The sequence below is a fragment of the Geospiza fortis genome, unplaced genomic scaffold (assembly GCF_000277835.1).
Source record: "Geospiza fortis unplaced genomic scaffold, GeoFor_1.0 scaffold145, whole genome shotgun sequence".
NCBI classification, from domain to species: domain Eukaryota; kingdom Metazoa; phylum Chordata; class Aves; order Passeriformes; family Thraupidae; genus Geospiza; species Geospiza fortis.
This window is the reverse complement of record NW_005054362.1, coordinates 2629995-2644424: the sequence shown is the minus strand read 5'-3', so window position 1 is coordinate 2644424 and position 14430 is coordinate 2629995. Positions and strand designations below refer to the sequence as shown.

Genomic DNA, 14430 nt, shown 5'->3' with positions numbered 1-14430 from the left:
GCCAGGATTGCTGGGATCAGTGGGACAGCACAGCACCTGGAGCAGCCTCAGCACAGCTCTGATCTGTTCTGGCTGGAATTGTCCAAGAGCAAGAGATCCTAAAGTGATCCAGCTCCAGGACCAGCTGGCCCCAGGCCCAAGTGCTCCAGTCAAAGTCCTGCAGTACTTGGGAGAAAGGGAAGGAATGAGGGAACACAGAGCTTGGAGTCCACACAGGTGCTCTCACACTCCAGGAAACCCTCAGGCTCTGGCATTGGGAAGGGGAACATTTCTTTCTGGAAATAAGGATTTCTGTACTCAGAGGTCATCTACCCTGAGCACTTTGGAAAGCTCTTTAAATGAGCTGGGTTATTTGGAATTCCATTAGCTGATTCTCACACCAGAAAAATGTAACAATTACATACAAAATAGAATTGGTTTTTTTTCCAAATGGCTCAATGCACAGTTTTTTTTCTATTGTCACATTTCAGAAAAGCTTAAGATAAGTCCCTGTGCTGTCTGTGGACGGTGCTGTTGTGGTTTGCATATTTTACTGCCAGGGGTCATGTGTCAGCTTTGGGTATGGCAGAGTGATGAGGCCACCTGGTACAGACAGAGATGGCCAGCCAGGGCTTTCCATGCTGAATGTCAGCATTAACACTTCTCAGCCTGTTCTCAGGCCCGAAATGTGAGGGCTGTTCTGGGAGAGGAATGTGCAGCATTGCCACTGCACTCAGTGGCCTGGTCAGGCCTGGGCTGAAATGCCATTTCCCCTCATTCCTGGCCATTTCCCCTCATTCCTGGTCTTTCCCCCTCATTCCTGGCCATTTCCCCTCATTCCTGGTCTTTCCCCCTCATTCCTGGCCATTCCCCCTCATTCCTGGATTTCCCCCTCATTCCTGGACTTTGCCCCTCATCCCAACCCTGCATTCACAGCAGTGAAGGGCTGTGGGTCTGTAAATTCTGACCCCTGTACGAGTGAGGCTGTGGCTCCCCTCAGGATGTCACCAGGATAAATTCATTACAAAATGATCAGGATCCCATCTGCATGGCCTCACCGTTGACCTCAAGCTGGAAGGAGCAGTGATCATGCCTGCTGCAAAAATGTAAGAGACCTTAGCCAGTATCACTTTTCCCAGCTGCACAGCTGAGACAAGATCTGATCCTTCATATCAAGGATTCATTTTGTCCAATGACAAAAAGGTTTCTTTTTGTTTCCTCTTCTGTCTCATTTATGAACCTCCCAATACTTCCATCATTTTCCATGTTTGCATCATTATTCTGTCCTGTTCCACAGAACCAAATCATGATAAAATCTTTTTATGTTTCCTTTAGAGAACAGTATACACGAATAATCCTTGAACAAGAAAACCTTGGGAAGGTAAGAATGAGGCTTTTACCTTGTACAGCCATTGTACAGTTTGTATTTTTGTGGGGCTGTGGTCAGTCTTTTATAAAAAGCATTGTGCAGCCTACAAAGAAAATTCCATCACTGCTAGCATTGGTAATTAATACCCTGGAAAAGGATCCTGCTCCCTCCTCAGGGCTTGATTTCCTGCAGGGAATAGCATGAGCTGCTGTAAGGGATAGGCAAACAGCTCAATGTGACAGCACATTCCCTGAAAACCATTTGGATAAGACCCTGAACAGGGGCATAACGAACTGTGCCAGCTCAGATTTTCTGTTGTATATAAAGCAACCTGTTGAAGACAATAAATTGTGAGGCTGTCACCCTTATCACTGCTGCTAAAGGCCAGGGGATCAGCAGTGTCAGACAAAAGCAGTTGTCCAGTTTTAATCTTGTCTGAAGCTCAGATCAGCAGGGACGAGGCTGGGCTTAGCGAGTCACACCAAACAGCTTTTATTAATTTCCTTTTCTTACTCAGTCTGAGTGATTTTTACAGGTCTGGGCTGCCTCTCTTAATAATCAGGAGGGGGTTTAATTGTAAAACATTGATTTCTTGTTAGAGTATCTTGGTATGAATCCATTGCAGGTTGTACCTTGATACTGCAAGGGCTCTGCATGGAAATGATGTCAGATTTTTAGCATAAGTTCTCAAATAGATAAGACTAGACAGTTAAAAACCATGGAAATAGTTGTCAATCCATGCAAAGATCTAAGTCCCAGGTGTTAATGCCTTTAGCACTTGCAGGGAGTGTTATCAGTGTGAACAAAACAATATTTCCATAGCATATAAAAATCTCTGTCATTCCAAGCTGCTTATGTGAGCAACTTTTGTGGTGTAGAGCTGTTGCAGAAACCTGATATTTCTGTATTTCTAACAGAAACTACGAGAGAAACAGAAAGTTGTCCGGGAAAGTCACGGGCCGAATATGAAGCAAATGAAAATGTGGCAGGACTTTGAGAAATTAATGGAATGTAAGAGAGAATGTTTTCTGAAACAACAAAATCAAGCAGCCATTGGTCAGATCATTCAGGAAGGAGGTAAAGATAGGCTTGTGTTATGAATTCTTCCTCCTGATGCCCACATGAAGTAGGAGGACTCTTGTTAAATACTGTTGCTTTCATCAATTCTACAATTTTTGTACATGGTTTGGTTTTGGTGCATAAACAGAGAGAGCAGAGAACCCCTCTGGAAGCTTTTGCTCCATGTCTCAGTGCCCATGTGCCATGGCTGGGAGGGCTGCACTGGGGTGAACCTGCTCGTAAATCTGTGTTTTAGGAGGCCAGGAATGGCATCTGCAGGGAGATCAAAGGGAAACAAATCCTCTGCAGGGTCACAGAAAACTCATGTAATTGCTCTGCCTCTCATTCTCTATCGATAAGGTTACATTTTTGCAAGGCTTGAGAGTCTTGATGTTGTATAATTGTGGCCCTCCTGGCTTGGCCCTGCTGTCCCCATTGTCCTTACCCAGGCAGTGTGGCAGCAGGAGCTGCTGGCCTGGCCCCAGCACTCCTGGCCATTCTTTGCTTGCACGGTTGAGCTCAGCTGATTGCCTGGAGAACAATCACTTGGATTCTGAGCTTTTTCCATTATCTTTTGCTGCTGTTGTTTTTAACAGAAGTTTTTTCCTTGCACATTTACCCCCTTTATATTTCCTGAGAGTGAAAATGTAAAGGGAGCTCGGCTGAAGCTTTCCCCAGGGAGGAGTTTTGAGCTGTTTTTTGTCTGCACAGTGCAATTCCAAAGGGATTACACACACACAGAGGGTCATCCCAGGGCTGGAGGTTATCCATGGATGCAGCTCTGGCCCAGGGGTTCTTGCATCTGGCCTGGAGTGCAGCCCTGAGCTGGGAGCCTCAGCAGCTGTCCCTGCCCTCAGAGGTGGCCCAGGGGCACAGGGAGGGAGGTGAGGACTGAGTGTCCCTCACACGTCACCGTTCCAGATGAGCAGCTCCTGGCCCTGTCACAGATCAGCAGCACAGAGATAATTCTGTGGGACAGAGCTCCTGCTGTTCTCCTTTGGCTTACTGGATTCCTAGATAGGTTGGTGGGGTTTTTTATAGTTTTTCCTGCTTGAAGTAGAGTGTCTTTTTTCTGTATACAAAAAAAGTAATTTTGGTTTCTTTGATACCTAACTATGAGATCTTCTGCTGGTTTCTATATCCAGAGAGTATGGTAATTATAGAGTTCCTGGTTTGCCTTTGCATTAAATATATTTGTTAACAGGACTAAAATAAAAACTGGCAAAACTACATTTTGACTGTATGGTATTCTTCTTTTTTACATTTTTTAGGTGAAAGAAGGAAATTTTTGGTGGCTGGGTCACAGGAAAAATGGGTTATTTAATGACATTTATTTGAGAAGATTCCAAAGGTCTCACAGTGTGAGGAGTGGGCCTCAGATCCACAGGACATCCTCATGCCAGCCCTCCCACGCTGCCAAATAGCTGGAGATAGTTTTTCCCAACAGCTGCACACTGACCCCACTGTCCCAGGCCAGGGAGAAGAGCAGGGTGCCCCTGGCACAGGGGGGAAGGAAGGCACAGGCACAGGTGGAGCTGTGCCACCACCCCCTGCCTCCAGGAGTTGATTGCTGCAGGATTCAGTGAGGCAGGGAAGGAATCTCTGGCAGGGAAAGCTCAGGAAAGGCCAGGCTGTGGGGGGTGGGCACAGCCATCTCCAGGGACACCTGGGGGCTTTGTGCCATCATTCCCACACAGCACCTGGCCAGGGTGCAGAGCTGCAGGAACCATGCCAAAGCCATCCCTCGACTGCTGAAGGCTTGACAGCAACAGGAAAATAACACAGACAAGGAGATGTGAGACATCTGAAAACGTGGGATAATCACCAAAAATGGACATTTAGGTTACTCAGGGATCAGCCTGTGGTTCAGAGTCACTAGACAGGGCAGGGAGAAAGGGGATTTCATAGACTGGAAGTCAAAACTTCTACCCAAACCTTAGAAATCCTATTTGACTGGACCATTTACACAAAGATGTATGACAGGGATTAGCCTGCTGCCCAGGAAAAAGCAATGCCTTGGAAATTCACAGCAATGATGTGGAGTAAGATTGAGTACAATAATTTTCTGGTTTTCTGTTCAGTTACCCTAAAAATAGTGCATCTTTCTTCCTTATAAAAACAGTTTATTGCTAGTTACTCAAAGATGACGTGATTGTTGTTCTGATCTGATTAGTGCTCTGTCATTTGTGCTGCACCAAGAAAGGGCACACATTATACACTGCAGCAGCAGCAGCAAAATGACTTTCTGAGATGAAGCAAAAAATCATAATAACTGTTATCAAAGGAAAACTGGAAAAACTCAAACACTATTTTTAGCTTTTTATACAAGTGGACATTTAATAAATGCAGCTTTAATGGATTCTGTTCACTGGCTTTTCCACCTAGTTCAGGATTTGATGGGAGCATTCAAAAATCTTGGAATTTCACAGTTTTATCTTCCTATCTTGCAACAAAAAAAGCTAACTTCTCTGTTTTTTACTTTGTTATTATTAATAGCCTGGCTGGTTAATAAGATTAAACATTCTAAATGGTAAAATATTTGCATTTCTGTTGGAAAGGTCCAAATAAATAAAAAAATTAGGTAAATTTGGGGCAGCAGCACTTACAAGATTTGTCCCAGCTGGAACACCAATCCAAGCACATGAGCAGCAGCTCACTTTCTTTCCAAAGGCTTCTCCTTATCCCTATCCAGAACTGGATGAAGAGGCATCCATCCCAGCTATAAAACTACTGTAATATTCTGTAGCTTTGGGGGATTTAGTGATGTTGATTTCAGCTGTCCTGGGAGCTACAGCAAGATCCACATGGACCTGAGAGATGAAATAGTTCCAGACATCAGAAACAGGCATGAGAAAGCAGCACATCCACTGTTTGTGGGAGCAGCCATTCACCATCTGGGTATCAGATAACCTGGTTTATATTAGAGTTACCATCTTACTTCCATTTGAACTATAATAACTAAAATGGATGTTATAAAACTTCCTTTCCTACCCAAATCTAGGATTGCTTATTTTCATCTCTTTACTCTCATGGAGATTACTCCTGAGGATGTCACATGCATATAGGTGCCCACAGCCATGAAGGTTTTTGTGTTTAAATATTCCAGTTTGCAGAGGTTTCTTGACAAGACTTCCCTGCAGTTGATGCTGCTCTCAGTTGCAGACCAGGCTGCAGCAGAGGTGGCAGCAGTGCCTGGAGATGCCCATGGATGATGTACAGCCCACGGAATCAATGTGGGATCTTGCTCAGGAGCTGCAGGTGCAGCTCAGAGCTTGGATCAGTGTTGTGTGTCAGGCCCAGAGGCAGCTGGAGCTCACTCCCAGTGACTGTCCCAGAGAGCCATGGATGCAGAGCCCATGGATCCCCTCTGGCAGCGCTTGGCCAGCCCGGAGCAGCTCCCCCAGGGAGGCAGGTGGTCAGTGACTGAGCTCTGTCACCTGAAGTGTCCCCTTGCGGGAAGGCTGTGACACAGCTGGGACCCTCCTCCATCCCCTGGCTGGGACAGGGGCAGCTCTGGGTTCTCTCTGGCCCTGTTTGCTCAGAGCCCATTAAAAGACAAATCCCAGTGCCCGGGGTTATCACTCCCGGCAGGAGGTTCCTGCCCCGGAACGCCGTTAACCCTTCAGCTGCCTCGCTGCAGTGCGCTGTACCGGGACTGGCATCCCCCGGCCGCGCCAGCGCTCCAGTAAGGAAGTGTTACACGAAATAACAACTTTATCACAAGGTCCCACCTGTCTGGCACCACCCACGGGGGAAGTTGTTTTCTAACAATCAGAATCTGACCTATTTCCAGCTCGTTTAAAGAGTTCTTCAAATTCTCTCTGAATTTAAAGCCGGCTCTCCAAACTCCCGAGGCAATCCGTGCTATTCCAAGGGCAGTGGGTGAAAAGGGCATTTTTCACACTGATTCCCCGATTCCTGTGGTGTCATCCTGGGTGAGCAGCTCTGGGGACTTGGAGAGGGAGCAAACATGTCCCAAATAATCAGCAGGAGCTGGGAGACAAACCTGACTTTCACAAGCCCTGACTTCAGTGGGAGTTTTGCCAAAACAAGGTCTGCTGGATTTAGCTCTGTTCTTCATCCTAACAGAACAAGCAGGAATTAAAGGGCCCATCATCAGATTTATAGCACACTGAAAATAAAAATAACAGTAATTATCTAAAATAATGCCTTTCAGCCAACACAAATCAATGTTCCATTGGACATGTTCTAATTTATAACAAAAATTAAATGTTTGTGGAAGATTTTCTCAGCACAAACAATTGAAATAACAAGTCTTGAGCAAAGTGGTTTGATTTTTCGTAGACATTTATGAGAAGCTGTTGCACAAATCCAGTGCTGAAATATTGAGTGTTTATCATTTGACTAAAACTGTATTCTTTACCTTGCATTTAAAGCCATTATTTATATTTATTATTAAATAAAAGTGTATTTTTGCCTCTTTTTTTGCCATTCCATTCTGCATAGTAGTGAAAAAATTCAGTTTTTGCTAATTAGGATACACACATCCAGCATTTGTTGAAAGCCAGGAGCTGGAGTTTTTTCCCTGCAAATGGATCTACTCAAGCCAATGTCTATTTTCCTGCTTCAGTTCAGTCTCTTAATACACTGTAAGATGTCATTTTTAAGCTTCTAAATTTTATTGCAACTGCTCAAGTTCTAAACCCACTCATTTATACAATAAGAACTTAATTAAGTCTACTCTTGAAATAGGATAAAGCCCAAACCTGCACTTCTTGTTAATACCAGAAAAAATGCAGTTGACAGGAATATGGGAAATGGGATCTTACCAGCTATCAAAGAGAAATTCCTTTCTCTCTCCCTACTTATTTTTCCTGGAATAGAATAGGAAATTTGCTTTGCTTTTTGGGAGCAACAACAACAAAACCATAAAGATTTACATCACATACAAATAATGACCAAGTAAGGGAAATAATGAAGGAACCAATCTCCCAATTTCTTTATACATTTTGCAACTTGATACTGAAAAAAGCCTAAAACCCATTAAGGTTCTCTGCAGTTAAAATTTGGAGGAGGAGGGGGGGGGTTAATGTTTGGTTTTTTGAAACTGGATTATTCTTTTTTAAACAGCAGTTGAAACTCTAAGGTTATAAAGCATTAATAATTCAGCAGTTTACTTGGTTTACACTACCAGAGCATTTTCTGGTGAGTAAACCAGGGTTTAGGCATTTCTTTGCAGTTATTATAGAAGTTTTAGAGCCATTAGTGAAGAATTACCAAGAGCAAAAAGGGCTGATTAATTACTTTGGGATTCTAAAAATGGAAACATTTAAAATTAAAATCACATTAAAATCGTACATTTTGCTTATCAACTGCTACTTAAATGATGCAGTGCCCTAGAGCAGCTTTCTGTGGACTGCAGCATTAAACCCTTGGAGGTTTTATATTTATAAAACACTGTCCCCATGTCCCTCGTTGTGTGCTTGGAGCCTGCCGTGTTTTTATAGCGCGTTAAAAAGCAAACAGAACTATCAGAGCCCTGAAAGTCACCCACAGACAACCTGTTCCACAAACATTGCACACTGATGTTACATCTTCTGGCCCAAAGGGTTTCTCTCCTTGGTTTTCCCTTCACATGGGCTGAGGGAGCAGTGAGGGAGGCAGTTCATGCTCCTGGGGCAGCGAGGGCAATGGGCAATGCCAGGAGCTGGGCAGTGCCAGGAACTGGGCAGTGCCAGCACCATCCTGACATTAAATCTCCTCCAGAAAAATCTCCCACAGCTCCTGACCAGGCTCTAACAGTGGCTCACTCACAGTGGGCTCTTGCTGTGGTGTTACTGCTCTTCTTGTGGTTTTAATTTACTCTGCTGCACTTCAATATTTCTATGGGAAATGCAGGACTTTAAACTCTCATACCATGAAGGTTCTTTTCTGCTTCTTGGTTTAATTGAAGGCTGATCATAAAACACAAAGAGAGGGAAGGAGGGAACTCATATGCTGGAAAAAGCACTATAAATATTTTCCTGGGGTCATGGACACAACCTTGTATCACTTCACCCAGTGTTGTGGAAAGAATTAGACAACCCTTTCATGAAATATCCAAAAGGTGTTTACAATTCAATCCCAAATTAATGTGGCTTTTTCTTTAAAGAAAACATCCCCTAATTCTTAATTCTGTTATCAAATTTATTTTCGGCCTTTGAGGGGATTCACTTGCCGGTGACTTGGCAGTGTCAGACAAATGTTTGACTTTTATTCTGACACTTGTTGAAGAATTTGATTGAAACTATATATGTCTAGATAACACCCAACAAAGTGCCCCTCTTGCGTTTGTTTCGAGATATTTTTGGAAACAACAGAGGCGACCTTGGACAGAGCTGCTTTTCCAATTTAGGAATTCATTTGGTCTAAGAGAGTAAAATTATACTCTTTAATCCTTTCGTGTGCCCACAAACAAGACAGTTTGATTTTATGCTACTGCAGAATTGTTTTTCTGAACCTTCTTGACGTTGTTGATCTGTTTAGGATAAGAATTAGTTTGGGTCATCAACAGCTAATTTCAAATGTATACATAAATAGTTTCTGATGTATCACATGCCCCTTAAAAATACTGTGTAATCCAGAATCTCAGCAGCCCTTTATGTAACACCTTTGCTCCTCTAGAACCAGTGCCAATAAAAGGTGTTTGCCTTTGTCTTTGCTTAGAAAAATGGGATTTCAAGGCAGAGCTCACAGACACCTGATGTAAAACCTAAAAGGGGAGTGGAAGGGGCTGACACCTGTCCCCTCCTGCACAAAGGGTGTTTGTCAGGCTTCCAGTGGAAAAGCCAAAGTCTGGAGCCAGGTCCTCTCTCCCCCAATTGTTCTCTCCTGACTTGGGTTGCCAGCTGTGCAATTGTCTCTGCAAGGTTTTATTGCTTCTAATCACTTAGGATGTGTTAAATAGTTAGCACTTAATTTTCTATACAATCAATATATTTTAATTCATTTGTATTGCTCTGCTACAGACATCCTGCACTCAGGGACAAAATGGGATTAGTTTGTGGCAATGATAATGCAGTTTCCCTGCTGGAAGTAAAAGGAGAACTGACAGAGTAAATGTTCTTGTCATTTATCCTGTACAAGATTTGCTCCCTTCAATATCAATGTTGTCCAGTGTTATCTAATGATCAAATCCAAGGAATAACATGGAAACTAAATCTAGACATGCCAGTGGGATTTATCTGGGATAAGTGGCATATGCTTGGGAGTATATTGTTTATATTAATTTGATCACACTCCGTGTCAATGCACACTTTTATAGCTCTGTTATACTCTGACTCTGACTGATGGCTCAAGTTCTAACTCCAGAATATCCAGTTCCCTGATTTTATGGCATTGTCATGTAAAGTATTTGTGGACAGCTTAAGAGAAGCGACTCTGATCCTGTGAATCCGCGTGAGTGTGACTACATTGGCACATCCACAGATCAGGTTAAAATGAACTATTTGGTGCAGCAACTCCATCACAGAATCTCAAATTAATTGACAAACAAGTCATAGTGAATTCTGTTGGCCATGTAGCCAGATCAACAAGTTTCTGCATTAATGTTATTTTCTGGATGAACAAACCCCCTCTGGAATGGAACAGAAGCAAAAGCAGGAATGCAGTCCCTGTCTCTGGGCTGTGGTCTCAGGGCATGCCCAGGATTCCCAACCTGATATCCCTGTGAAACCTCCTCAGGCTGACCCTGAATATTGTTGGTCAGGCCTCTAAGCCCCCATCCAGCCCAAGGTTTGGGTTGCTGGAACACAAAGGAATTTGTGTTCTCAAACGTCACCGAATTTCCCAGCGCACGAGTCAGTGTCCTCGCTTGGAGTATCCTCAGCTGACCCTGCCACTGCCTGAAAAGCAATTCAGGAGTGAAATCTCTGGACATTTGAGATGTGAGAATTCATTGAAAAGTGTAATGGAAAGGTCAGAACAGATAAAAAATAAACAAACATGATACAGACAGAGATAAAGGCAATTCCTGAAGGAGCTTTTAATTATATTGCAACGAGGAATTTCAAACATAAAAAGCATCACAACTCCTTCATGGAGCTAATGGAGTCAACAAAATGAAATGTGAGATTTTTCTCCTACCCTGAGATTTTTTTGTAATGCCAGAGAGATAAGATCAGGAGAAGCCCTGTGTGCATGTGTGCACACAAGGTTGAGTCTCACTTAGAAACCAGAATACAACCTGGAATTTATGGGCTTGTTCTTTGTACATTTCAGTTTTTAACAAGTGTCTACTTTGTCCTGTGGCTGAAACATTAATTATATAACCTGACTCTGAAATAACTGGGAATTCTATTTTTTCTTAGAGGAAATGAAGCTATTTTTAATATTGTATTATATTATTGGAATATTGTTCAATGTTGTCTTAAAAAATTGTAAAGATGCATAAATGTGAAAGAGCTGCCAGAGAAAAACTGGCTGGCTTGGAGCATGGTAAGGGATGGGAGAGTTTGGATTTCTGGTTTATTGCCCCAGGCAGCTCTGGACAAAGCTGCTGCTTCTGCTTGTCTGTCTCCTCCTCCCTGTGCTGGAATTGGCTGGATTAGCCCCCAAATAGAAGAGCAGATTTATCTCTAAGCACCAAATCTTGCTTTTACATATGAGAACAATTCCAGGGTAACCTCAGTTAATGAATAACCCAGTCAATGGTGAAAGCTCCTATTTAGTCTGATAAATTTGGCCTTAAAAACTTTTGTTGATACAAGCATATACAACGGGGAATAAAAACATTTTCCCCCATGAGAAATTCAGTGTCAAAAGAAAGAAAGATAATTAAATATTCATATAACTTCATGAAAAAAAGAGTTATGTTAAAAAAACCCCCACAACTTTAGAATACAAAGTCAAAATTTTCATGAGAAAATTTAGACTTCTGGGGAAAAAAATACCAAACCCACGTTCCTTAGTCAATGCAAAAAATTAAAACTAATTCAAAATGCTTTGATGGAGATGTTCTCCTTATACCATGCACAGCCTGTTACTGAGTAGTTCATTTGGAATCAGACAAACTCCTCATCACAGGCTCAGCAATGTTTCCAGTATTATATCCCACAAGGAGAGAGATGAATACTGGACTTTCATAATAAAGGAAATTTCTTTGATACAGCAGCTGCATCGGAGCCAATTTCACCAGCAAACACACAGTGCTAATGCAATTTATCTTTATTTGAAACAATCCATATGGGTACATCCAGTTTTTATAAAAGGGCATTCAATAGAGAGGTTTGCAATGTTGTGGCTTCCCTGGTGCATAAATATTGAATCCCCAAACACAACATTAGCTAATTAAGTTGGGGGTGATTATTGGCTGGAGGAAAAGAAGACATTAAGTGAGCATGAGTTAGACCTGCCCTCTCACTGCACACACTGCGGTTGCTCCCTGAATGCAAGGAGGATCCTGGGTTTCCAGATTAACCCCAGCAATAATTCACACCTGGAATCTAAAAGGAAGCTAAAATAAAAATTGGATGGAGCTGCTTAAGTTGCAGGGTGCTGCATAGACTGTGTGGAACTTAGCCAAAGCTTGCTCAAAACAAGAATCCCTCCAGTAAAATGGTGGTGAGAACTCTGCTTCCAGCTGAAGTTGTTCCTTGGCACACACCAACACATTCCATGGAACAGTCAGGAAAACCCAAGAGAAGAGGTGGGACTGTCCTGTTCTGTGGCACCTCAGTCTCAACCAGCTGGAATTATGGTGACAGTGGTTTTTTTTCAGTGCTGCTGGCACAACTCTGTGGGACTGCACAGTCAGGCTTATCACAATCTCTTGGTGAAAGATGATTATTAACTCAGTTGTTCAGCTTATGGCCACAAAACAACTGAGCACAACTGAAGGGGTGGAGAGCTGCAGGTGAGGAGCTGGGAGAAAGGGACATGAAGAACAAGGGCTGGAGCTTCCTAAACTATCCTCTCCCTCAAAAAAACCCAATTTCTGCAGAGCTGCACCTCTGGCTGCAGTCCCTGTTGTCCTCAATGTGCTTCAGGGACAGTGTGAAGACAAATTAGAAGAATAACAACTGTTTTATTAAAAAGCTCCCATGCCAAGGTGAAATCTTCCCTTCATCAAAACCTGCTCCCCTAATGGATGTTGAGTGATCACAAAGTTAAACAGCAGAAAACAAGACAGAGTTTTATCACTTAAGAAATGCCTACCAGGCAATCAGTGCTGGGAAGGCAGGAAATTAATACTCATAACTTCTGGTTACTCTGGCAGCAGGGTCGTGCTCCTCTCCTTCGCGTGAGTCTCAGAAAATGAAATACCAAGGTACAGAACGATCACCTGGGCTTTTGATTTTCCAGGGAATGCTTTTCCCTGCATCACCTCATTGTCCTCCCCTCTGAGAATGTATGCATCTGTTAAAGTGGAACATATAGTTCTGGAAATGTGTCGCCTACACGATGGATAAATCAGACTGAGCCTCTTTCCTGATGTAATGTCTTGGACAGATCCCTCCTGAGCTCCTCCACAGGAATTTGGAACAAACAAAAGGAAATCAGACTGCCCTAATTAGTGCACCCCATCATTTACACTGACTTCATGGCTTTTATTTAATGCCACAATAACTCCCAGACACACTGGACATGTTCTGTGTATTGATAGGTAATATGAGGTAAAATACAGGAACGGGGAGATTTTAAAAATGCTCATGCGAGAAACTGTGGAAAACATCAAAACACTGCAATCCAGTTGTGGGTAATTATGTAATTCAAGTAGACAATATTTTTCAATCTCTTAAGCAATGAAAATTTAAAATATGCAATAAACCCTACATTGCCATGTGTCTTGTTTATGGTCAGTTTAAGGATTGCAGACTGTGTCAGTCTGGTTTGGGCTTTGCCTTTGCCAAATCGAGAGAGAAGCTGTAAAGGAAACATTCCTAACAGTATTTTTCTGAGTAAATGTTTTCATCCTGAGCTTTATTAAAAACACACATAACTTATGCAAATGTAATAACAACATACCTCATTGCCAGCAGCTCGTGCAATATCATTAAGATCTGCATAAAATGCCATATAAAATCAAGATGTCTGCTTACAGGAATTGTTAGACTCTCTTTAAGATTACCAGGATGACAATTTCTAGGGGAATAACTCACTCCTGCTCTCAGTATAACCCCTGTGCAGGGGGTGAACTAACCTCTTTTGAGTCAATCAAGTCACACCTACCTGGGATAAAAGAGTGCGACCCAAATAATCCATAATTAGATCCTCAGCTGCCAGCACTATCAATCTCCTGAGGCCTGGGGTGGCCTGAGCTGCCCTCGTTCTCCAGCTGCATTTCAGGGAACAGCATTCATTCTTGAAAGAAAAGATAAAATTTTCAGGCACGTGGAATACTAAAATAATGTTGTTGGACATTTATTGTCTTGAAGTATCTTAATTTGTTGCCATTAACATATAATCAGGAGCCAGGTGATGACCTTGCCAAGCAGAACAGCAATTATGTTATTGCCCATGCAATTGGGGGCTGCTTGATGCCTTTTATTACACCTTGAAGGGAAATTCAGATACTGTTCAAACAGATTTAAGATCTTCATATTGGGTTCAATCTGCCAAAATCACTACCCAAAAGTTCAGCTGCACACACCCTGTACACAAATTCATTTTTAGAAAGCCAAAAAACTGGATCAATACTGAATTATAAAATAATTTATTTTCCTATTATTCTCAGATATTGGGTGTTTAATATCTCTTACCTTTCAAGAACATGATATTCTTGGGATAATTCAAATTGCTACTCTCTGTTTCTAGCACTATTTTTTCAGTGGTCATTACATAAAAGTAGTGGTTACATGTGGCTTTGAAATTCCACAATGATATCACTTAAAACAAAAATAAATATTTCCATTTTAGCAGCTTATGATGTAATGAAATGAAAAATGTTGCATGCAAAGATTTTAATTTTATATAGAATCCCTTATTCACTGCACAGCCCTTATGACACTTAAATCTGTTTGAAAAAGAAAATCTTATTGGTATCAGGTACAAAGAAAACTCATTCCTTTCCAAAACCATCTGGA

General features: G+C 42.3%; 1 protein-coding gene across 1 annotated transcript in view; it reads left to right on the top strand.

Moving 5' to 3' along the window:
- Nucleotides 1-3639, top strand: part of IFT81 (intraflagellar transport 81) — a 37191-nt gene extending 33552 nt beyond the window's left edge. Inside the window, exons 17-18 of the mRNA XM_005424018.2 lie at nucleotides 1315-1360; nucleotides 2266-3639. Coding sequence (XP_005424075.1) covers nucleotides 1315-1360; nucleotides 2266-2448 — 229 coding nt within the window. The 3' untranslated portion in view covers nucleotides 2449-3639. The remainder of the gene's footprint in view (nucleotides 1-1314; nucleotides 1361-2265) is intronic.
- The last annotated feature ends 10791 nt before the right edge of the window (nucleotides 3640-14430 follow it).